Source organism: Phragmites australis, chromosome 15, assembly GCF_958298935.1.
Source record: "Phragmites australis chromosome 15, lpPhrAust1.1, whole genome shotgun sequence".
NCBI classification, from domain to species: Eukaryota; Viridiplantae; Streptophyta; class Magnoliopsida; order Poales; family Poaceae; genus Phragmites; species Phragmites australis.
In genome coordinates, this window is record NC_084935.1 from 281183 (window position 1) to 306163 (window position 24981).

The window sequence follows — 24981 nt, forward strand, 5'->3', positions numbered from 1 at the left end:
GTAGACGCGGTTCCGCTGGAGTCCGCATTCATCCGCCGAGCGTGAAAGCGCCAAAGTACCACGACGACAGCAATATATATGTCGACAAGTCCTCCTCCGGTAGATGTGGCAACAGGATCTTGTTGTCATGGGCCCAGCCCAGCCCCGCGGCGTCGCCCAGCAGCAGTTGGTCTTCACCTCGTCGACATCGCCGGCCTTCTTCTCCGAGATGCTGAAAAGGATCGGTTGGTCTGAACCTGTCGCGTGCTTCAACATTCAGACAGCACCTCAAGGCTCAAGCTTGTGGATGCTATCCAAGGCACAGCGTAATATGAGTACATAGTCAAAGTGAAACATTCCTAAAAAGTCCTCATCTTTAGTCTGCTGCCACCATCCCGGCGGCTTTGCAAGGGAAATACTCCTAGAACAGGGTCACCCAAAAAAGGCCAGACATTCCGGTTGCTTCGACAACGTTACAAACCTGTGATGTGGGCCCCATTACTGTCAATCAGAAATGTGCCTTTAGTTGAGGGCACACAGGTGCATAGAGTATGGTGCAGAGACAGTACACGCAACAATGTCGTGCTCATTTTTTTGGAAAAAAAATAACAATGTTTTGTTCAGACAAAGAGAAAGGCATATGTACCTGTAGAGCAACTGCCATTACCTGAATCTGACATTCTGATCACGATGATCCTATCAGCAAGTTACTTCATCTTGCCACATCTATAGCCACAAACAGATAAAAGCGTTTCATCTCCACGGTGCAGATACAGAAAAACTTAGGTACCACATGCATGGGGTTTGCTTTCCACAAGACTGAGTACTGGAGGTCACAAGCGGACATAGGTTAGGCAAATGTCACATTAAGACATACAGTTACTGCATGCGCATTACTTTAGATCTATTCCCAGTTTTATTATTAAGAGAAACCGGAGGAGTCTTGCCCTTCGATCTGAAAACATACAGTGCCAATGCATGGCCTCAATTTCTGAAACATTGAAAAACATAGTAACATGCAAACTGGTATGCACATATCTGCCAATCCAGCTACCTGTCATTACATATCTTTTCCTTTCCTTGACTTCAGTTCAGTTGAGGGGGCGCATGTGGCCTACCCCCACCTCAGGTCACAAGCTATTATGCAGAGACAGCACACACAAGAATGCTGGTACGCACATGATAGCACTAAGTGGAACTAGAAGAATCAAGTTGTGTAAATCTCGTGATGAATGAAATTACAATATTCACTGCTGAAATGAATCAGTTGCTCAATAATAACAATTGCAAGCCACAATAAGTTTCGTTGCGAATGCAACTACCTGTCATTACATTCTTTTCCTTTCCTTGACTCCTTTTATCCTCCTAACTACAGATTCTTCTAACAACATAAAACAATTCAATTTTTGGATCGTTACGCTTACAGGAAAAACGAATAAAACATGAAAATAAAATATGTAGCCAAAACCTTTTGTCATCTGTAGTTGAACTCTATCTGCAACAATTCAGACAGCCTATACCAGATTGCCAATCTTTACCACCATTGATGCACAAGAACACCACTCTCCCGCAATGAACTGAAAAGCTCCAAGCACTCCTCATACGTATTCTGGTACTTGGGTGACCGCTCACCAGGGCAGCACTTCTGCCACCGATTGTAATGGCACTCGAGGAACAGCTCGTCGACCAAGCAGATTGCGCCTGTATCAAACAGCCTTGGGATCAAATCAAATTCTGTCCCCTCCACATCCATCTTCATCACCACATAGTCCTGTTCCGACACTGTTTGCTTCAACCACTCAGCAAAATCAAAGGCCGGGACACTCCTGACCTCACCAGACATCTTCTTCCCCACCGTGGGACGGATGCGCCCCATGCCACGGCCATTAGCCTTAGCCTCATCCTCCTTCCCAGGGTCACTGTTGATCTCGAATTTGAGAGTCTCGTTCTTGACCCAGGCTGCGTATGGAAGCAATGTGACACCCTTCTTCGCCGCATACTCATTGTGGAACACCGGATCAGCCTCAATGGCAAACACCTGGAAGGTATGGTTCTGCTTAGGGTACTGCTTCCGGAACCAGCCACCAATACTGGAGCCGTAGCTACGGGCGCCAACATCAACATACACATACTGGCGCTTGAAGCTGATATCAGCGAATGCCGGGAGGTACTTGATGTTCTTGATGTTTCTCTTCAGCGTGATCCATGGCTTGAGTGGCTCATCCTTGATCAGTGGCTCGGCGTGCACGAGAAGTTGAAGCTTGTGATCCCCAATTGTGCAGTTGTTCACTGAATTGCCAGTTCCAGTGGAGGAGGAACCTGCCGGAGTATCATCATGAAGCTTCTGGAAGACTAGTTCCCGGAGGGTGGAAGCCTCCGGGCCATTGATCTCGCGAGACCGGACTAGCCGGAAGGACGGGAGTAGTGATTGGAGTGAGCGGAGGCTGTAGGCGTCGTCGGCGCTGGACGTGAGGACGACGAGATGGCCCTCTGGCTTCAAAATCCGCGCGGCCTCGCCGGCGAGGTCTGAGGGGCGCTTGGCAGAGTCAAGAGCGCGGCCGGCGAAGACAAAGTCGACGGAGGAGGCCTGGAACGGCAGGTGGCGTTCGTCGCCGGCGACGACAAGCGGGGGCGAACGCTTCTTCGCGACAGCGATGGCGCCGGCCACCCCCAGCTCCCGCAGCGCGAGCGCCTCCTGCGCGCCGCCGAGGCACACGGCGCGGGACGACGGCGCGAGGATGCCATCAGCGAGGTGGCCGGCGAGCACGGCGGCGTGGTAGTCGACGGCCTTGCGCCACTCGCGGCTGCGCCAGATCTCCGGGGATGTGACTTGGGCCTGGACGTAGGTCCTCCTGGTGGCGACGACGGCGGGGTAGAGCGGCCAGCCGGCGCCTGCGGAGACCGAGAGGAAGGCCCCGTAGAGGAGGCGGAGCGCGAGAGCAGCGACAGCGAGGAGGAGGAGGGCGCGGGCGGACCACCTCATTGTTCCCCCGGATGCGAGGCGAATCTGACGGCGGGGAAGGTTGAGCAAGGCAAAGCGAAGGAATCGGAGTGGGAGGAGGGGCTAACGGGAGCAGAAGCGGGCGGAGGTGTGGTTGGCGCCGACGAGGGAGGCCAGGAGGGGAAGGGCGTAGTGGGAGTAGATGGGGAGGGGAGGGGGGTAACGGGAAGATTCCATGGTTACTAGCGGTGCGCCGCTGCTCCTCCCACTCCCATCGGGAATTGAGATGCTGCTGCTGCTGCTGCTGCGATGGATGAGGAAGGAGGCGAGAGGAGAGAGGAGAGAGGAGGAGGAGGAGGAGGAGATGCGCTTTTGACGGCGGCCGGCGACTGGGGTGGGGACGGCAGACAGACTGGAGCATGCCATGTTTCGTTTGGGCCTGGGCTTTCCTCCGAATTACTAATGTGCCACTCACTCAATCTGGATCGCACAAATCCGATCTGACGGACCCGAGGGGTGGTCGGTATTTGCCACCCCCGCGCACGGCAGGGGCTCGCCGGCGTTCCCGCCATTAGTCGCCTTCCCTCTCCATGACGCACAAACAGAGTGCAGTGTTGGCCGATTTCAAGCCTCAGCCTTGAATATACTTTTGTCTACGTTTCTTTTCTGATCCAAGACGAATTTTTCTCTCTGTGTGTACGAAAGAAAGAGTGTAGAGAGTTAAACCATTCATTATAGTCTCGTCAGCGATAAGCGTTAATAACTTCCTTTGCTTTCTTATTGAGGCTGACAGAAAGAGATTACTGGCTTAATTATTGACACCGCTGATCCTGATGGGTAGGCATCATTACCGTATGAAGTTGATTTGGAGACTGTGACGTCCCTTTTTTTCACCGGCCCAGCCCATTTCTCCCGCTTGGGAAGCCCAATCCATATTCCCGCGCTCTCCCACTGACACCTTGGCCCCACCTGTCAGTCGTCCCCTTCCTCCTGCAACTGCCGTGTGCGCCGCTCACCCGAATTCATCGGCACATGCACGCCCACGAACCCCGCAATTGCATACGCATGCACGCCTACTTATCCGCCTCTGCAATGTGCCGCTGCCCCCATCCATCTTCCACTTCCTTTCACCGAGAAACAGAGCCGCCACTGTTGCCGTCGCCGAGCTCACTGAGCGCCGTTCTGCTGTGTCCGAGCCCTCCCCGGCGCACCCGAGCCCGCCTTCAGCTTCGCCGAAGCACGGGACCCCGTTTCCCCGCTTATCGTCACCGTTCCGCAGCTGCACGAGCCTTCCCGCCGAGCGCCGGTAAGTCTTGCCGCCACCTCGCCGTTGATAGCCCTAATCGCTGCATTACATGGCCAATTGACCATCTGTTCGGCACCACAAGACCCTGTGAAAGCTTCCTCGCCTGCCAATTTCACTCCTCTACCATCGTAGCCGAGATCCCGTCGAGCTTTGACCTCCGCCGTCGCATCTCTTCGTCGTCGACCATTGCAGAGACCTCTCCGGCTGTGGAAAGACCCTCAGTGAGAATCCCCATCATCATCTCGTTCGATTGTGCCATTTCCCATCACGTTTGGTAGACCGTAGCTTGTTTTCGCGCTTCGTCGATGATGCTCCGATGAGACCCGAGGTGGCCCCGCCGGTCGTTAATCCCTCCCCAACCGTTGTGAGCCGTTAGATCGTCCACCGATGACCCAAATTAGATCAGTCAAACTCATACCCCTTCAGTCTGCCATGGACCAGTGGACCCAGTCCACGACATCTGTCCATCGTCTTAGTCAGCAGCCCCGTAGGCACCATGTCAGCTCTTGAGCCGAGTCAGCAGTCGCATAAGCCGCCACATCAGCCACCCGTGCCCGGTCAGCAGGATGAGATCATCGTGGCGTAATAATTATGATTTTTAATTAAAAAATAATTCTCTTATTATCTAAAATTAGGTAATTTTACATTTAAACCCCTAAACTTCTATGTTTTCATAAATATACCCCTGGTAGTACTGTATTTTATTTTTAGCCCCCTGAACTTCTGTATAATTACAAATAGGTCTCTAAATTTTACAAATAAGCCCCTAAAACTTTTTATTTTTACAATTTAGCCCTTGTATATTTTCAGAAAAGCCACTGTAGCTTAAAATCTTCCCAACTTTTTCATACTAGTTTCGTTTTAGGCGATTCTTGCGCTCCCACGATCGTAGCAGCGTGTACTATCCATTAGTAACTTTTTTTTATAGTGCATTGCTACTGTTTTGTATTCTGTTCTTAGATGTTATATTTGTTTATTTCTGGTGTGCGCGATTGCTTTAGAAGATGGGTAGTGTGTGAGCTTGCAGGACAAGACGTTCGAGAAATTTGATCAACCCGCGTTCGAAGGCTAGTGTTCTTGATCACTTTGACCCCATTGTAGGACAATATAGCTTTTATTTTTCTAGATGCATGCTTGTTTAATATGGAATCCCATGGTTAGGGTTTTACTAGATTTTGTTTGACATTCCTTATCGACGTTGATGAGTCATAGGAAATAAAGGGCAGATATGAGATATCTGGTGGTGGAACTCCGATGAGTCGGTAGCCGGATATGGGATATCTGGTGAGCCTGGTAGTCGGATAGAATCCGATGAGTTGTCTCCTTTAATGTTAGAGTCATCACATAATAAATATGTTGCTATGTCTTTTGAGTCCTGAATTAGTTTGGCATAGTTGCAGTCAGGCCAAGTCAAGTTTTTTCTTGTCTTAAAGCCTACATGTCATATTTTTTCACACTTGCTGAGTACTCCATGTACTCACGATTGCATTCTCCCAACTTCTTGATGCTACTCAAAAGGAGAAGTTTTTGAAGATCTTCCGGAGGATGGAGTTGAGTTTTAGGCAAAGGAAGACATCAACCCGAATACCATGTCATAGGCTGGTGCTCCCTCAGACAACGTCTGTGGATGGATGGAAGACATGCTGCCGCTGAAAGTTATCTTAGTGTTTTCCTTTAGACCTCCGGGTTCTTTTGTATTGAATATTATTGTTATTTAATGAAATTATTATGTTATTATTTATGAAGTCACTGCAAGTATGAAAATTTTATCCTGATATATATGTGGAATACATCTGGTTTATTCTCTTGAAAATCGGGTGTGACAGAGGCATTGAAAGGTGGGTCCGCCTGTATAGGATCAAGTTGTAGAAGGAAGTTCAAATCTCAGACCAACCTGCGGGCGTACATTAGGAGGAAAATTATCAGATAATCTCCTCCTCTTTTTTCGGATCTCATTTGAAATCAAAACTACGATATCACTCCCGATGTATTTGTTCAGCGGCGCTCTCATAGAACATCCACATCTTCATATATTAAAATTGTGATTGATATTACTACGTCTAATATTTATATTTTCGTTACAACGTATAAATATTTAGCTAGTATTTGCTTAATTACTTGGAAGACACCTATCATTTTGTATAGATGGTTATCTCCTCGCAATATTTCGTCTCCTGTAATCAGTGATTTCCATCCCTGAAGCCCTCGTGTATCTCTCTCTCTATATATATACGAAACAGGCGCCGCCACAATCTCTCTGTCTAGTTTACAATTTCCATGTTCAGTCCCGGACTGAGAGTGAATGTAAGTAGGTGTTCAGGCAATTTTGTTCGGTCGGTGGCTGAGATGCCTGTTGCTTGGTGACCACCGATTTTGACCGGTGAGTTGTACTGCTAGCTCCACCTCCTGTTGGACCACCCGACTTGGGCAGGCCCAGCCCTCCGCCCTGCTTCCGAGTTCCGACAAAGTCCGAGCACCTGCGATCTTGGTCGGTATTTGAAATAACGAGTACCCCTGGTCGGCATTTTGAACCCGGGCAAGGCAGGGGCTCCAGCTACGCAAGTGCCTCGGCTCGCCGGAGTGCGGCCACTTTCCCGCCATTACTCGGCTTCCCTGTCGGAGGTCTCGCTCCATGGCTGCCGGTGGGACTCGGGTGACTGATGAGCCAGCCACCTGGAAAGTGAAGTATTCGATGCCAAATTTGCCACGCAAATACGTACGTGTCTTCCTTCCTCCTCTTAATTACCTACCTGACCTGATTAGGATCTCGCCTCGCCGATCTTTACAGCATCGCCTCACCACTTCCGTTCCGCGGTTGCTTAGCGAGCTCAACAAGTGCGTGCAATATCACCTTTTATTTATTTATTTGATCCCCCACTGGATCGCTTTGCTTGCCCAAAGAAACGAAAAGAAAAGCAAAGCAAAGCAAACGCAATTCCTTTTACCAATTGCGCGCGTTTGCTTTATAAAGATAAAGAAAGAATCGCCCGCTACTTGTCTACTCACCAGCAACAACCACGCGCGACAATAATAGCACTAGCTACTCTACTCTCCCCCGCTAAGGCATGGCCATGGCCGTGACGAGCCCCGCCAAAGGCAGCGGCGTCGCCTCACCCCCACCGCCGGGCGTTGAGAAGACGAACGACTCCTACAACGGGCACGGTGCGCCCGGGACGAGGACGGCGGCCAGGGCCGAGCACGAGGACCTGCAGGCGCTCGACGATATCGTGCTGGTGCTGCGCGCGGGCGCGGCGCTTGCGGCGTTCGTGGCCGTCGCGCTCGTCGCGTCCTGCCGCCACGGGGACTGGATGGAGTTCGCAAGATACCAAGAGTACAGGTGAGCCTGCCATGTCATGCATGCATGCTTTTCGATCATGTCGTCAACCGTGCACTGCACCTGCACGTAGATCATGAGAGAGTATATATTGATCCGGGCGGGGCGGGGCGGGGCTTCATGCATGTGTGTGCTTAATTATCTATCGATCGATCAGTCAGTTACCTTACCTGTACGTCAGGTATCTTCTCGGGGCGTCCGTGGTGGCGTGCGTCTACTCGGCGGCGCAGGCTCTGCGCAACTTTCGCCGGAAGCGCGGCCCGACCTCGGTGGGTTTTCTTGATTTCGCCGGCGATCAGGTGAGTCGTCAACGCCTGCACCATGCACCATGTACATATATATACCAGATCAGCCAGCTTCTGTAGCTAGCTAGTCTGAATACGTACGTATAAATTAAACTGATCGAATATACAGATCCATCGAGTCGTGATTCATTGTACGTTGCAGGTGGTGGCGTATTTACTGATCACGGCGTCGTCGGCTGCTCTCCCCATCACGATCCGCATGAGATCAGCCGTGATCAACATCTTCACGGACGCCATGGCAGCCGCCATCAGCTTGGGTTTCATCGCCTTTGCGGCGCTCGCCTTCACCGCCATGCTCTCCGTCTTCAGGCTCTCCGCGCAACATAGTAGCCAGCTAGCTGCCACAAATATAGTCATTAACTAGATCTCCGTTACAAATTTCTCTCTGAAAAGAATTATTTCATTGTACGATACCCTCCTCTCCTCCATCATTCTATTCTATATATGTGGCACGTAATGTTTGCGTCACACTCATACCAGGCCAGCAGATTATTCCTGCTAGCTACGTTGCTATCAGGCCATGATGTCCTGTCATGCTTGCTCAACATAATGAGCGTCGAGTTAATCACATGAGTGCTGTGCTGTTTGCCTGCCAGCGGTCGAGTTCTCATCTTTTTTCTTTCTTTTTTTGTTTGGCTTCTTTCATTTCTTCTTCCTGGGATAGCAACGAAAAAAAAGCAAATGCTCTGAAAAAAAAAAAACAATAGGAAAAAGTCCAATTTGACGAATCTGATCCCCCTCTAACTCCAAAATTAACCAGATACAACGCGACGTTATCACGCCGCGCGGCATGCGCACCGTCGCCGCCATCCCGCTCAACACCATCTCCGGGTGCTGGCTTTCCATCCCGGGCGCTGGCAGAGTTTTCCAAGCTGCGCTCTGGGGAGTGGCTCTAGCGAGGTGGATCGTGGCGGGGTGCATGGCGGCAGGTGACGGCGGCCTGTGGTGAACTCCGGCGAAGTGGCCAGCTCAGTCATGGAGAGAGAGGAAAGAAGGGGACGACGTGTGGGGCCAGGCAGTCTGTGAGTTTGTGAGAGGGGGGAATAAGGGGAAGAAGAGGGAACAGCCTGATAGGTGGGCCCCACCGCCACATGTTTGCCACGTAGGACTGAACACCGTCTCGAGGACAATTTTTTTATTTTGCGTGCTAATCTTGGATCTGGCCTGACACCGTCCCAAATTATATACTTGGTAAGTTCTTTCGTGACAGTAGATATTACATTACGTCGGTGTTGAGTTAACGGAATTACTCGGTTGAGTCAATCAAATTGGACGTTCTTCCAGAAGAAGAAAAGGGCAAAACAGGGCAAGAGTCAATCATTCACGGTAAGGGTGACGGGCATGGGAGGTCCCTAATTGTTTTCTGAAAGAGCGGTTAGGGCGACGGGAGCTCCACTATCTTTTGAGAGAGTAATAAAGAGTGGTGGTACTACCATGATATACGTACCGTCTTTTAAAAATGCTAAACGGTAGATATTTATTTTTACAAATCTTACCGTTATAAGTCTATTTATTTAAATATTTAATAGAAAAAATATAAAAATAACTCGCAAGAGACAGTCATTTGCAGATGAAGCCCATTCAGTAGTAACTCGATACAAGAGTCGGTCAGAGGTCCATTAATATATGCGGCCCAGAGATTCATGGGCTTTCCTTTCCCTTTTCCATCTTGCTTGCAGCGGAAGTTGAAGTCGCAGAAAAAGGGGGAGCATTCCTCTGCTCGCATCGAACTGGATCCCCTCCCCTCCCCTCCAAATCCAAATCCAAATCCGAACAACTCGAATCGGCGGCGAGGTCGAGGCGGAGGAGACCATGGGGCAGGGAACGCCGGGAGGGATGGGCAAGCAGGGCGGCGACCGCAAGCCGGGCGGCGACGGCGATAAGAAGGAGAAGAAGTTCGAGCCGCCGGCTGCGCCGTCCCGCGTCGGCCGCAAACAGCGGAAGCAGAAGGGCGCTGAGGCGGCGGCTCGACTTCCCAACGTCGCGCCGCTCTCCAAATGCCGCCTCCGCCTCCTCAAGCTCGAGCGGGTCAAGGACTACCTCCTCATGGAGGAGGAGTTCGTCGCCGCGCAGGAGCGCCTCCGCCCCCAGGAGGATAAGGCCGAGGAGGACCGCTCCAAGGTCGACGACCTACGCGGAACGCCCATGAGCGTCGGATCGCTTGAGGAGATCATCGACGAGACCCACGCCATCGTCTCCTCATCTGTCGGCCCCGAGTACTACGTCGGCATCCTCTCCTTCGTCGACAAGGACCAGCTCGAGCCTGGCTGCTCCATCCTCATGCACAACAAGGTTTGTGCCCGCTCTACCTCTACTGTGCGCTCGCGAGCGGATCCACCACTTGTTATGTCTACTCGATCTGATACTACCTAACCTGAGAGTACCTGCTTATGGGAAGGATGGATTTTTAGAGGCGATTCATGGGTGTACGATCTGTGAGGTTGGTTGTTGGGTTGAGGATTTCTGAAGGGGAATTTGCCAATCTTTTGGTTCTATTATCGAATTAATCAGGCATGTACACAAATTAAGTGCACTATAAAAGTGAGATTTAGGGGATTGGTGATTTGTACTGTGGAGTTGGCTAATGAATTGGAACCTTGTGTTTTAGCAAGTTGACTTAATATTGTACCCGAGAAAGGTTAGGATTTAGGGGTCATTTTTTGAATCAAGGATTACTACCTGTACCTGTGTCCTATGTGCTATAACTAGGGTTTAACTATGATCTGGTGATAAATTCAGATCCATATGTCTCAGTACCCAATCTGTTTCCCCCCTGTAATCATTCAGTGTGATGGTTGTCCACTTACTCCTTCTGCTATAGGGTTACACCCGTTACATTGCTGCATCTCTCTTAGGATCTTAGGATTGATATTGTATCCGATGTCTGAGTGCCATACCGAAGGGTGCACTACTTTTCATTTTCAACCATTATACATACATGTGTTCATTTTAATGTCTTTCCTAGGCATTCACAGCATTATCCTAGACTCTTCCCATATACGCTCAGTTGTGTTCAATGGATGCTTCCATCGATAATTTAAATCAACTGGCAATAGATACTCAAGTCAGCTCACTCGCTCAAATATTTCCTTCTTCAGGTTCTGTCTGTCGTTGGTATATTGCAAGATGAAGTTGATCCTATGGTATCTGTGATGAAAGTTGAGAAAGCTCCTCTGGAATCTTATGCTGACATTGGTGGGTTAGATGCTCAGATTCAAGAAATTAAAGAGGCAGTTGAGCTTCCGTTGACCCATCCTGAGCTGTATGAAGACATTGGAATCAGGCCACCCAAGGGAGTCATATTATATGGAGAACCTGGAACAGGGAAAACTCTACTTGCCAAGGTTAGTGTTCTGCCCTGCGATGCATAATAGACGACAATATATTGCTTATTTTCTTATTGAGTACCGAAGGTGCCAATCCTCCATGATTTCTGCTACTGTCTAATGATGATCCAAATTATGCATTCTTCTGAACTTTTTGCTTTTCAAATAGCATATACTTGAGTCGTGATTACTTGAAACCGTCTTTGCAGGCTGTTGCTAACTCTACATCTGCAACTTTCTTGCGTGTTGTCGGGAGTGAGCTTATTCAAAAGTATCTTGGTGATGGTCCCAAACTAGTGAGAGAACTGTTTAGAGTGGCTGATGAGCTTTCTCCCTCAATAGTCTTTATTGATGAGATCGATGCAGTTGGAACAAAGAGGTATGATGCTCATTCAGGAGGGGAGCGTGAGATTCAAAGAACTATGTTGGAGCTGCTGAATCAGCTAGATGGTTTTGACTCACGTGGAGATGTTAAAGTTATTCTAGCAACAAACCGCATTGAAAGTCTTGATCCAGCTTTGCTTCGGCCAGGTCGAATAGACCGGAAGATTGAATTTCCTTTGCCAGATATTAAAACTAGGCGTCGCATCTTCCAGGTACCGTATCATCTGTGAATGATAAACTTTACGTTGCTGGATTGAGAATTCCTTTGGTTATTAAGAAAGTTGTAAATTGTGCAGATACACACATCAAAGATGACGTTAGCTGACGATGTGAACTTGGAAGAGTTTGTAATGACCAAAGATGAATTCTCGGGAGCTGATATTAAGGCCATATGCACGGAGGCTGGATTGCTCGCCCTGAGAGAACGTAGAATGAAGGTAAGACTGAACTTTCATCACAGTTCAATTAATTTAAACTATTTTGGGTGAATACAAGTATTCAATTAAATAAACCACTCATTTGCTATAAATAGAAATATTACTGGGTCAATTTAGCTTTGATCGTGCTGTTTACTAACGGTAGAATTGCACTTTAGGTGTTGCATATGGTAGGAAGTTATAGTTATTTGTTGCATGCCAACTTGAGTGTCATCACGTCTTTAGACCCAAGGAATTTTCATTCTGAGCTTCCCAGCTTATAAGAAAGCTACAGGATTTAAGTTCAACAAGAAACGAAAAACTGGGGAGTGGGGATACCGGTGCACAAGTGCATATTACAGACCAAAATAAAACAAACTACAAGCAGCTGACAGAGGAAACGCCCATGCAGGGGTAATCAAGATCACATAACTGCTGCTTGAGCTTGTATATTATTCATCACTTCCTTGATCCTTGCTGTCAGCATATCCACGTCTTGGTCCTCGCGTCGCAAAAGCCTCCTCCACTGCTGTTTAGAAACATGATCGTGTAGAAGGCATCAGTTGGGTGCTTGACAACCTTCTTCTCAATCGTTATTTCATTGCAGATCAACCAAAGTGAGCACCACACCGCTGCCAAACAAAAAAAATGTCACCACATTCCGCTTAGCACCACCAGAACCCATCCATAATTTGATGAAACCTGCTAAGGGGAGTGACACACAGGACCAGCGCAGTGCATCCCTGAGGCAGCACCACACAAACTTCCCTATTTTACATTTTAAAAAAAGAACATGCGGCCCGCCAATTCCAGTTAGGATTATCATTGTGTTTCCAATTCATCATCTTGAATTGCACACAGCCTGAATTCTGTGTTGAAAAGGTTGCCAAAGAAATACTTTTATGTTTGTGGGTACTTTTGCTTCCAGAGATCAACCATTCTGGTGCTAATAGCACCCCCAAAAGATAAGTACCTGTCAAGAGATCTTGATGAATAATTTCCAGAATACTCCAGACCCCATGTAACCTTTTCATCTTCTTCTAATTGCACTTCCTCTAAATGAAACAACTCATTAGGTGTTCCCAATCAGCAAGATCGTCCAATCCAAGTGTCTGAAATTGAATCAGCAACTGTAATATCTGGCTTGGAACATATCTTAAAAAAGATTGGGGTATTGCACATGCAAATGGGGATGATCCCAACCAAAGTAAGTGCTCTGTTAGTCCCGGAGCACAGTCTTCTAACTGCGTAACTGTTATCCACTGGGTGGACTGCACCCCACCTGAACTAGTGGTTAGCTTTCATTAGGGCTTTCAAGAACAGTGGCCACCCATGAGGATGACCAACCCCACACCCCCAGAAAACATGTTAGGCACATGATCTGGCACCACAAAGAATCAAAATGGTTGATTAACTTCCAGATACATTGGCATAACAAAGAGTGCCATCATGTTACCCACTTCAAAAATATCTCTTTGAGCTGTTGTCAGTGCCAATATCTGAACTAATACTGAAACAAACATATTAGTTCTCTGTTGAATCAAAACTGCTGCTCGGCTTCCTCTTCCTAAATTGTAGACGTGTCATGTTCTTCCGCCGGGTCATCAAGTTTTGCTGTGTGCCTTGTGCAATTTACGTGTGCACAAATTATATACTATTACATGATTTTTATTTGATTTTTTTTTTTATCTTGAGCTGTTTTCAGTTGCAATACATGAACAAGTAATGAAACACTTGTTTCTCGTGTGTAACTGTGTGAGCTGACTGTGAATTTGGAAAGCACTTTTTTAAATAAAAACCGCTTGGTTTCCTCCTAGAGTATGAGAATGAGCATGTCATGTTCATTCACAGGGTCATCAAGTTTTGCTGTGTGCCTTGTGCAATGTACATAAAGTTACATCTGAGCATATTCTATTACATGGTTTTCATTTGCCATTCTTTTTGTTTTCTGACTCCCTAGGTGACCCATGCTGATTTCAAGAAGGCAAAGGAGAAGGTGATGTACAAGAAGAAGGAAGGTGTCCCTGACGGTCTCTACATGTAACAAATTGGTCACTGGTCTTCAGTGTCAGAAAAAAACTCGTAGCAGTATTTCTTATTATCATTGGATATGTTATTTGGTCTTGATCAATGGGGGGAGAAAGAGTGTGCCTTCTCTCTACGTTGTTGGACATCATGTATTACCCTTCCTTTGATACCTTTCAAGTACAATTAATTCCCTTTCAGAGAAATCTTGAACGTCGTGTAGTATGCAGTGATTCATGAACCAGTCACAAGTGTGCAGATCCTCTTCCCAGCTGGTTGGAACGATTTCCACTAGCAATGGATGCTATATGGAACAAATTCATTTCAGAAACAACTCATCTATCGTCTTTGTGATTTATGGCTTGCTCGTGCATTTTTCTACCATACGTTGGCATTTTCAGAGTATTTGACAGTATGTCACTCCTATGGAAACAGAATGAAGACATCGTTTGACCATAGTATAATTTAACTGCAATCAAGCAAGACTTGTAGCCTATCATTAGTCAATATGGTAAGTCTTAAGGTATTCTCTACTTCGTGGTGCCAGCCTTTTGTCAGTTCGACTGTAGCGCACTATGTTTGCCTCCAACTTGGCTGCTGGTGTTCGAAAACGTTTGGAAAGTTTGTGCCGTTGCTCGAGATTATTTGTTCTGTATGCTGTATCCTTTATTCCTGATGAATAAGAGAAAGGAGAAGTATTTGCAGCGCAGATGAGTAATTTGGGCAGGCAAAAAGAAAAATAAAACATATGATGTTGAGAGTGGGATTTGAACCCACGCCCTTTCGGACCAGAACCTTAATCTGGCGCCTTAGACCAACTCGGCCATCTCAACATGTTGTTTTGGATAGTATTTTTATATATATCTAGTCTACAAAAAGTATAGTTACCGGCTTGGCTCTTACATTATATGAATGAGCTTTGCTTATGGTACCACAGATCTTGTGTTTCTCTGCCTACGCTTCTATTACACACTCTAGGGTACAAGTTCAAACCACGCAGGACTTGTTCAGCTTCAAACATTGATCGAAGGTAATTTGGCGCACGCTTTATACGGCTTGTTTCTTATATTTTGCCAGAAAGCTTTTTGTCTGACGCACGTGAGATGACTCCCCTTCGACTTCACTGAACCGCAAGGAGATGTTGCTGTGATGATTCAATCACTGTCGCTCCAGCTATCTTCACTGTCTACGTCGTTGTGGCCCGCGCGAGCCGGTTTTACAAGTTCCAGTTAGATTAGAGCCATGGGCGGACTCAGTAATTGATCAAAATATTTGTCTCCTCCAACAAGGAGTTGTAGCCGAGGTCGCCGTTACCTGACGAATGTCATCTGCCCTCTGCAGAATGGTCGTCACCCTAGAGTTCGTAGGACTAGCCATCGCAGTTGAGCTCATCCCAGAAACTGTCTTCAGACTGAAAGACTCTGAACCGTGGAACAACTTTGTCAAGATAATCCAAAGGTGGTCACTGTGTGATCATTACGTACATCAAATAAGAATGTGACACTGACTGACAGGATTGCGATTGCAATGCATTTACCTTGTCCTTTATCTGTTCTAGCAGTATACTCCTGCTGTCCAAAATATTTCTTCAAGGATGGATCAGGCTTCAACCGTTTCTTAGCTGCAAACATCAGGCATCTTATGAGGTTCATGTACAGAGATAATTTGTTAAACGTAAGGATGGATCTGCAGCGTAACTACGTACCTACCACCTACGCGTAATCCAATCAGGCCGGTTAACCTAAAGATTCTAATCGATCGATTATTTCCACACGTAGGTATGCATTGCCGACTGCTCAACAATATACAGCTGATGAATGATGATCATCCAATAAATATATCAACTTAATCAATAAGGAAGCTTCGTGTTTCGTCGTAATCCATGTAATTAAACCCAGTGCGTGACATCTGGCTACGTTTTTTTTCTTCTCAAAGACGCAGGAGAGCTATGTATCATAACAGATCAATGGATATGCAACGTACGTCAGAAGTCAGCAGAACCCTACTGATTGATTATTTGTATAGTGGTCGTGCGATCTCTAATTGATGGCCCAAATCCGCTTAATCATAAGTCTGCACCCTTGTTTTAACTTGTAAATTGTCTTTATTTGTTCAAAATATATACTAGTTAATGTGGCAGATCAGATCATAGTGTCCTACAGAACGGCAGGACAGATCTGGTGCTGTGGTGTTTGTAATCTTAAATTCTTTCTATTTCGTGAGTGAGCTGATGTGAGTACCATATCTTTGGGGAGCATGCAGATATATACAACAATTAAGATTGCCATGCGCATCATTGAGAAGGTTATATTGTTAGGTGATGGTAATGCGATGTGGCTCAAGCTTAATTATCATCTGCATGCATTTGGGCACTTAATGTGGTAGGTGCCCATAGGATCAGTGCAGCATCTTGAGATACAATGTCATGATCGTCCATCTTGTTTTGGTACTACCTACATCCGTTTTCTTTTGCTGTTGTTTAGGAAATTGGCACGGTTTCTAATACACATGTTTTACTATTATTTTCTATAATTGTTTTTAGTGAAATTTGTTAAACATAGAATCGTATGAAAGCATTTTTCATGGTGGATCTGCTCATATCATCTACATGCATTCTAAAACGACATCTATTTGAGAATGGAAATACTATATACCTGCTGGAGTATTAGCTGCAATAATTGAGGATAAAAAACAAATTAAAGTAGTGGAAGCAACTGTTTCCAAATTGCATGAAAAGCATTCCCACAGCAACCCTTCATTATGTTTCATACCCTCTAAATGAAACCAAATTATTACCGTTTATAAATTGCATAAAGAAACAAATATTTAGAAGAGCAGCTAGCTCGCTCCTTTTCATTTCACAGCTCATAACCCAACAGGTAAGAAACAAGCTATTAATTCCTAGCAAATCCATGAACCCATTAAAATAACAGGAGGAGCATGAATATAAAGATATATACATCCTGAGGCTCATTTTTCTTCAAAATATTTGGGCATGCGTAAATATTAAAAGAGCAGGCACGTGTCTCTTCCAATTCCTAAAGACAAACTACTTATACATGTTAGAAAGCTTGATAATGCTAGGTTTCAAAAGAGAGCCGTTGAAAGACCATTATTATTGGCCAAGTTGGCATGTGGTGGGAACTGAACTCCTCATCTGCCCAAACACAAAAACAGAACCCTTCCCAACAGTACAGAAAAGCTGCAGCGGATCCAGCCTGGGGTTCACACAAGAGAAAAGATTACAAATTTGCAAGTGAAATTAAAGTTGATGCGATGCCATTCACCTTTAATTTGACAAGCACCATACGACGCCTACTCCCTTCGATCCTAAATACAAGTCCATTTAGGTTTATGCTAAGTTAAACTTTTTTTACCTTTGACCACTAATGGCTAAAAAATCATGTAGATTAACAATATAAGGTTGATGTTACTATTCATTATGAAAAATAAATTTATAACATATATCTCTTTCTATTTGAAATTAGTTTTATAGATATTATTAGTTACAATGTTATATTGGAGACCGTGTATGTCGACATCCTAATGAACTTATATTTGGTATCGGAGGGGGGTAATTCTTTCTTTTTGACAAGTGTTCACTGTATAACCAATTAAGACATCACATCACATTGCCGTCTAATATAACTAATCCTGCCCTCTTGCATGTATGCTTGTTCCGTAGCCTCCTGAGATCGATTTTTCTGTTTTCAACACTGCATTCAGCCACTTCAATTGCCCAAGTTTTAGACCAAATGCAGAGAAATTAAGAAAGCGTGACTCAACTTCATTTCAAGCATAGATTAGATTGAGATGAATGCTGCGCGCGTGCGCGCACACATATATATACATATATAGAGAGAGAGATCCTGCGCTTAATTAGCTTCTCGATCTATATATGTTCCGTACACGGTTCTTTTGACAATGATATATATACTACTACAAATTGGGCCGGTTTGATCTAGATCAGCAGGGTGATGTGTGAGTCGTTTCCCCCTAACAAAATCTAAAGCTGTGACAGTGTTTGCCGGGCTGAGATGTGAATCGACGGCAGATTTTAAAGCGACTTTTTCAGGACAACATTTGAAAGCACCACTTAATTTTTAGGGTGCAATTTTAAAACGACTCATGACTCTGATTTAACAGGAGCCACCATGCATGCATGTATTTAGTTCGGAGAGGCTGCAATCCATATTACAGCAATAGGAGGGAAAAGAACCAAAGTAAAAAAAGAACAAATGGGCCGTGTAACTACTAATTAGTGAGTTCCCGCTGCTATACGTACGACAGGTTAGTACGATCGTGTTACAGCGCCTCCGACAGGTTGAGCCACACCCAGCCGAACGGACGTACTTCACGCCGCACCGATATGATCGAGCGACAGGCCAACGGAGAGGTCAGCGGATCGAGTTCATCATCGCCATTTCATTATTCCTAAGGCCCTAACTAACTCCCTCGATCGCCATTTCTTTATTCCTTTTGCATTCTCAGTGGCACTATATATATACACACGCGCGCGCGCGTGGACCAGCTAGCAGAAGCGGATGCAACAGCGCCTCCTCTTCCACTTTGATCCTCTCCCACGCATCCCTGAACTGATCGATGCACGGCGCTGTCGTTGCCTCCGCCTTCCAAGACCACCACTCCCCCGCCACCGCAGCCATGACCGCCGTCGAGTACATCCCTGACAAGATCACCCACCTGCAGCCCGCCAACTGCAGTGACACCAGGCCGCCTTCTTCCATCCGTGCCACCCCCTCGCCCTGGGACGACAGCACCACCAACTCCGCTAAAAATGGCGCTGCCTCCACCATGCACAAGAGGTACATTATTTACACACGCACGCACGCACGCACGCAGTTGTTTTTGGCTAGATATTGTATGTTTACGAGATGCTTCTGGTCGTGTCGTTCCTTCTTGATTGGAATATGTACGTCCATCCAATGTGACGTTGAAGGTTGGACGGCAAGGTGGCCATTGTGACGGGCGGCGCGCAGGGGATCGGCGAGGCGATCGTGCGGATGTTCGTCCGGCACGGCTCGCGGGTGGTCATCGCCGACATCGACGACGCGGCCGGGGAGGCGCTGGCGGCGGCGCTGGGCCCGCAGGCCTGTAGCTACGAGCACTGCGACGTGTCCGTGGAGGCCGAAGTGGAGCGCACCGTGCAGCGCGCCGTGGCGCGGCACGGGCGGCTGGACGTGCTGTGCAACAACGCCGGGGTGCTGGGCCGGCAGACGCGCGCGGCCAAGAGCATCACGTCTTTCGACGCCGCCGAGTTCGAGCACGTGCTGCGCGTCAACGCGCTGGGCGCCGCGCTCGGCATGAAGCACGCGGCGCGCGCCATGCTGCCGCGCCGCGCCGGTAGCATCGTGTCCGTGGCCAGCGTCGCGGGCGTGATGGGCGGCATGGGGCCCCACGCGTACACGGCGTCCAAGCACGCCGTGGTGGGGCTCACCAAGAACGCGGCCTGCGAGCTGGGCCAGCACGGCATCCGCGTGAACTGCATCTCCCCCTTCGGCGTGGCCACCCCGATGCTGGTCAACGCGTGGCGCCAGCATGGCGACGCAACAGCAGCGGCGCCGAGCGAGGAGGAGGTGGAGAAGATGGAGGATGTGGTGCGTGGCCTTGCGACGCTCAAGGGCGCGACGCTGAGGCCGAGCGACATTGCGGAGGCGGCGCTGTTCCTTGCCAGCGATGAGTCTAGGTACGTGTCGGGGCACAACCTGGTCGTGGACGGCGGCGTCACCACCTCCAGGAACGTCATCGGATTGTAATCCGGCCGGCCGGCCGCGGCTGCTTTGAGATCTAGTAATCCGTGCTAGCGTCACATGAATGACGATGTGTGGTACGTAGCTGCTCATTATTCTGTTTGATTGGTTCATGATCCGTATGATGGTATGATGATGGATGAATTATTGGACATTAGCTAGCCTTTGCCCTTGGTTGGTGCCTGTGATTTGCTGCTTGCTTTTGTTTCTTGTTTAATCATGGTCGTCGTCTTCGTCGTGGTGCCAAAGGAAAGGAAAGGGAAGGGAAGGGAAGGAATGGCCTTTTTGGGAACCGGTGGTGCAGAGAAACGAACTGTGTATCTTCAGTTTAGTTTTCAGTGCGATATAATTCGGACTTGGTGTATATTTTGCGGCGTTGTGGCTACTCCTGCTACTCAACTGAAGAAAGCAAATAATTGATTCGCCATCAGCAGCATCCGATGCCTCTGGGTTAGTTATTTGGCATATCTTTTCGCTGGACAAGGCTTCACAAAATTAGAGTGAGTTTCACAAAACTACACTAAGATTGTAAAAATTATCACAGAACTATACTTTTAAAGATCAATTTTGCAAAATTATATATACATTTGTTGTTACTCTGTAAAGCTAACGTACACTTTTAAGAATTATTTTCATAGAACTACGCTTCTCTGACATTCTATATTGCAAAGTTACACTTCTACTCACAAAGATATACTTTTTTGTCACTTGGTATCACAAAACTACAAATTCAAAAGTATAGTTTTTTGAAATGGAAGACAATAAAAGTGTAGTTTTGTGAAATAGATTCTTAGAATGTGTAGTTTGGTGATACGAAATGACAATGAAAGTGCAGTTTAATGATATTTATTATTGAAAGTGTGGTTTTTTGATATGTAAGGACAAACAAAGTATAATTATATGAAATAGTTTTATAAAAGTGTAGTTTTGCGATAGTTTTTACAATCGTAGTGTAGTTTTATGAAATTTACTTAAAAAAATTGAGTAGTGCTAGTACTCGATGATTTTGCCACTACTTGATCTGAATACAGAAAATAAAATAAAAGAGTGCTAATAAAAATTAAACACATGCAGACAAGAATATTCCCACAGTGCTGAAAACTGAAAAGAGATGGAGCGAGTATATGGCAGAAGAGAAACTTTGGACAAAACGGATGGACGGATTGCAGGCTTAAAGGCGAAATTGGCGCATATATCTCTGCATCAGGCCATCACACTTGTGAAAATGTCTTGTACCAGAGTTTGGTCTCAGACGGCGGGCAGTCTGCTCCTGCTACCAGAGTTTGGCCAGGCCAACAGTACTAGTCTACTGGGCCAGCATCTGTTTAGGAATTTCGTCGTCGTCTCCCATACAATACAATGGAACAATTGAATCCCTGCTCTTCTTCTCCGTTCCTTTTAAGTAAACCCTGACCTGACTAGCTATTATATTGTAATGATTAATGAGGAGATATAAAATGGCATTGCAGTGATATGACCTCTCGTCTGTTGTGTGCTCTGGGTGCAGGGGAAATCGATCGTTACAACAGTAATTGTTGTACGAAAAAGGAAAAGCATCATTCACTTGACAAAGCACGGCCCTAATATAAATTGTAGCCGCAAGTCGAATGGATCTACAATCATTCGGATGCACCTATGTCTACTGCATGCATGTTGCCTATGGATCTACGATCAGCTTCTTGCTTTGTTAAGAAAAAGAAATTTCTTGCCTTGCCGCCGTGCGTACCTCGATGTCTCAGAGGGACGGAGATGGAGGCAGGGTCCATGCCACGATTAATATATATATATGCATCATCCAAAACTAGCCTCGATCTAGTACTGTACGTCGTCGTCGCATCAAACACTTGCATCGAGCGATATAGTATTGTTTTAGTCTACTACCGCGCGCACGTCCCTCTTGACTGCCTGAATGGCTATATATGCACCAGCTGCTACCCAGCCCTCTCAGATCGACTAGCTTGTGCCCGGCCATGGGCATGGGGTACTACGCGCCGAGCAACCGGCAGCTGGTGGAGTCCCTCTACGGCTCGCTGTCCCGCGGCGTCACGGCGGCGCTGCTGGCCGAGGACGTGGACTGGTGGTTCCACGGCCCGCGCCGCTGCCAGCACATGCGCCGCCTGTTGACAGGGGAAGCCGGGCCGTCGGCGTTCCGGTTCGCGCCGGCGCGGGTCACGGAGGTAGGCAGCGGCGAGGGCGAGGGCGGGTGGGTGGTGGCGGAGGGGTGGGAGGGGGAGCACGCGTACTGGGTGCTGCAGGGCGGGGTCATCACCCGCTTCCGCGAGTACTTCAACACCTCTGTCACCGTCAGGGAGCTGGGCCGGCTCGCCAACTCCACGGGCATGGGCTGGGCCGTGTGGCAGAGCCAGGCCATGCCGCTCCATGCCTGGCCTCGTGCTCGCCATTTGAGCACAGCCTCCATCCATTATTCCATTGCCTCAAGGGAATAGATGTCGATCGGAATATAATGCTCAGCAGAAATCAGCACGATATATCATCAAATGACTAGTGCTTAAATTCATCATTTGTCTCGTTTCCAGAATGTTCATATTCACCGCATGTTGTTATCAATCACAAAAGCTAGCTCTTCATGAACGAAAAGAAAGGAAAAAAAGATCCCAAGCAACTCTCATATGTTTCGCTGTTTCTTCTCTTGTCTGTGAGCGTGGTCGCGACTGCAAACGACACACCCCATTTCTTTCCTTGGGATAATACATCGACGATCAATGTTGAAACTATCTTTCACGTGGTTTAGATTCAGCTTTGAGGTGACCTACGATATTCTCAGGATATTTTGCACAATTGTACAACCAAATTCTTAGCTCCCACCAGTACCTGAATGTGAAAACAGGGTTCAGATGATTGTCGCTATTAGAGGTTACATTCAGACGATTGTTGCTATCGTTGGTTGGTTGAGATTCTCAGTATAGTTTCCTCATCTACTCCAAGAATGTAATATGCATCGGCTGGGTTGTTATCACAAAGGTAGCATTCCATGTGCGAAAAAATAAAAATCCCAAACAGTTCTCACTTTTTTTTTGGAAAGGATGACACGTGGCCGATTTTAAATTAGAAGAGGAGAGTTAGTCTAGTTTATAAAAAAAACCGGACTAAAAAACTGTACAACTGAAATATGATTTAGAAGCATAAAACCGTCTAACGACTCGACAATACTACCTCTAATCAATCAGAGACACCCTTAACTAAACTCTCGTATGTTTAATTTAATTTAACTCGCGCGCTAAGTAACCATCTAACTCCTTGACTCAACTCAGTCAACGGGGCTCTTCCCATGCCGCATCTCTTCTCACCAACAGGCAACAGGCGTTCTCATTTCGCTGTTTATTTTCTTCTAATCGTTTGACTGCAAGCGAGGCTGCGACTGCAAGCGACACCGCACCATCTTTTTCAGGTAGCACATCAATCAATGTTGAAACTATACTTTACGTCGATCGAGATTCGAGACCGTCGTCGGTTTAATCATCACTTTTTTTTTTCCGGAATGATAAGAGTTCTACCTTATTATAACATCTTCAACAGCTACTTTAAATTTTTATCCTTAAAAATACTATTATAGTATCATTTATCAATATTACAACACCCTTTATTTTTTTTATCTCTAATAGCTACCTTATTTCCTATCTTCTGCTCCTCTTTTTCTCCCTTTGAGCCTGTCTGTCAGCCTCTATAAACAGTGTTGCTACAGTACTGCTGTAGTACCCGACGCGTCCCCCCTACTGGCAGTCACTGCGAGCAGTGTTTTGCTACAGTACTGCTACAGTGATACGTGCTGCTACAGTAGTCCGGAAATACAGACTCCCGCGCTCTCTCCGCAACACTGTAGCGTCACTGTTTGGCACTGTAAGCATGGATGAGGTATATGCTGGAGTGCAGTTTTCAGACTTTGCAGAGCACTGGATACTAACTTTACTGAAGTTGACCTTATTAATAAGAGTAGAGTGCGTACAACACTAAAATATTTAGACAGGGAAAAAAAAACTCACTCCCTCTAAGGAAAATAATAATCATAGAGTGCTTTGCGTATGGTTGCTTGGCTGAAGAGAAGAAGATGGAGCAGTAGTGTGCTAATGTATCATGTGAAAGAGCAATATCATATCGTTAACGGCTTAACGCAACCGGGATGCCTACTTCTCTCTGGTAAATATCTGCCGACCAAGAGGTATTAGAAGTACTCACCATGACTTGCAAGTCAACGGAACAGCTCTGGTGGTTTACGCGTGCTCTGACGATGTCTGATTTTCGCCATTGGTTCAAAAAATCAATCGGGAAGGAGATGGAGATGCGAATATCGTTTTCTTTGTTTCGTTATTGTGTTTGGCGTGTCTCTGCAGAGAAATGGTTGCTTGGTTGTTCTTATTCCTCCCCACCGGAGATCGAGAGCATCAGAGAGATGCCACTGGTTCCTAATGCCACTATCCAGAGAATCAAGACATGCATATTCATGAGCATACATACATCCGTACGTATGTACATACATAATCTTATCAGCAAGAGATGTGCACTGTATATTTGATGGCCGAGGCGAATAATAAAGACCTAGCTAGCTAGCTTTGATAAGGAAACCACGAAGATGCCAAACGCCCTGCAACCAAAGTTCTAAAATGCGACGGTAACCACTCAGTTATCGTAGTTTTCGGTCAATTTGGTCCACACCGTATTCAGAAACTGAATGGTTACTGATCAAACTCAAATTTAAAGTTCAAAAAAATTAAATTTTTTGATAAAATTCAACCAATTTCTACCAAATTTCATCAAATTAATATACAGTTACTAACCTCGGGCGGTTTTCGGAGCGCTATCGAATCTATGAACCCTGCCTGCAACATCCTCTTTCTGATGTGTAAAGCATAATCTGATAGGATCCACTTGAAAGCAGTCACTACAAAATACTAATTATATGTGACATGATAGTTGATTCATTCCTTTCCTATGTAAAATAAAGAGTTTTGCCGATCCACCAGAGTAGTACCATGCATACACAGAAGAGCATGCATATCATATGGACGCTGCTCCACATACGACGGGATCTTAAGACTCAGCCGAGCAGCCAAACGCGCGGCTACATTATATTACCCGTGGGGTACTATAGCGATACTGGTTGGAAGGTTGGTCGTACATATATAGCTTTTCCGATACTATTTATACCATACTAGCTATATATGTATTCACTAATACTATG

The 24981-nt window shown here is 46.5% G+C and overlaps 5 protein-coding genes and 1 non-coding gene across 6 annotated transcripts; 4 read left to right on the forward strand and 2 right to left on the reverse strand.

Annotated features, from left to right (window-relative positions):
- Window positions 1-1233: 1233 nt before the first annotated feature.
- On the reverse strand, window positions 1234-3517 carry LOC133893137 (uncharacterized). The gene has a single exon (XM_062334103.1). It carries the CDS (start codon window positions 2960-2962, stop codon window positions 1514-1516), a length of 1449 nt encoding a protein of 482 aa, XP_062190087.1. The 5' UTR covers window positions 2963-3517; the 3' UTR covers window positions 1234-1513.
- Window positions 3518-6998: 3481 nt separating this feature from the next.
- Window positions 6999-8333, forward strand: LOC133892338 (CASP-like protein 4B1). Its single transcript, XM_062333041.1, has 3 exons — window positions 6999-7563; window positions 7742-7859; window positions 8008-8333. Exons 1-3 carry the CDS (start codon window positions 7292-7294, stop codon window positions 8227-8229), a joined length of 612 nt encoding a protein of 203 aa, XP_062189025.1. The 5' UTR covers window positions 6999-7291; the 3' UTR covers window positions 8230-8333.
- A 1218-nt stretch (window positions 8334-9551) lies between these two features.
- On the forward strand, window positions 9552-14222 carry LOC133892337 (26S proteasome regulatory subunit 4 homolog). Its single transcript, XM_062333040.1, has 5 exons — window positions 9552-10157; window positions 10964-11209; window positions 11401-11787; window positions 11872-12012; window positions 13952-14222. The coding sequence occupies exons 1-5, from the start codon at window positions 9678-9680 to the stop codon at window positions 14033-14035; spliced, it is 1338 nt and encodes a 445-aa protein (XP_062189024.1). The 5' UTR covers window positions 9552-9677; the 3' UTR covers window positions 14036-14222.
- Window positions 14223-14768: 546 nt separating this feature from the next.
- TRNAL-AAG (transfer RNA leucine (anticodon AAG)) lies at window positions 14769-14849 on the reverse strand. Its single transcript has one exon. It is a non-coding gene; the product is annotated as a tRNA-Leu (tRNA).
- Window positions 14850-18459: 3610 nt separating this feature from the next.
- Window positions 18460-19849, forward strand: LOC133893310 (sex determination protein tasselseed-2-like). Its single transcript, XM_062334307.1, has 2 exons — window positions 18460-18839; window positions 18974-19849. Exons 1-2 carry the CDS (start codon window positions 18619-18621, stop codon window positions 19788-19790), a joined length of 1038 nt encoding a protein of 345 aa, XP_062190291.1. The 5' UTR covers window positions 18460-18618; the 3' UTR covers window positions 19791-19849.
- Window positions 19850-21608: 1759 nt separating this feature from the next.
- On the forward strand, window positions 21609-22358 carry LOC133893529 (uncharacterized). The gene has a single exon (XM_062334565.1). It carries the CDS (start codon window positions 21704-21706, stop codon window positions 22229-22231), a length of 528 nt encoding a protein of 175 aa, XP_062190549.1. The 5' UTR covers window positions 21609-21703; the 3' UTR covers window positions 22232-22358.
- The last annotated feature ends 2623 nt before the right edge of the window (window positions 22359-24981 follow it).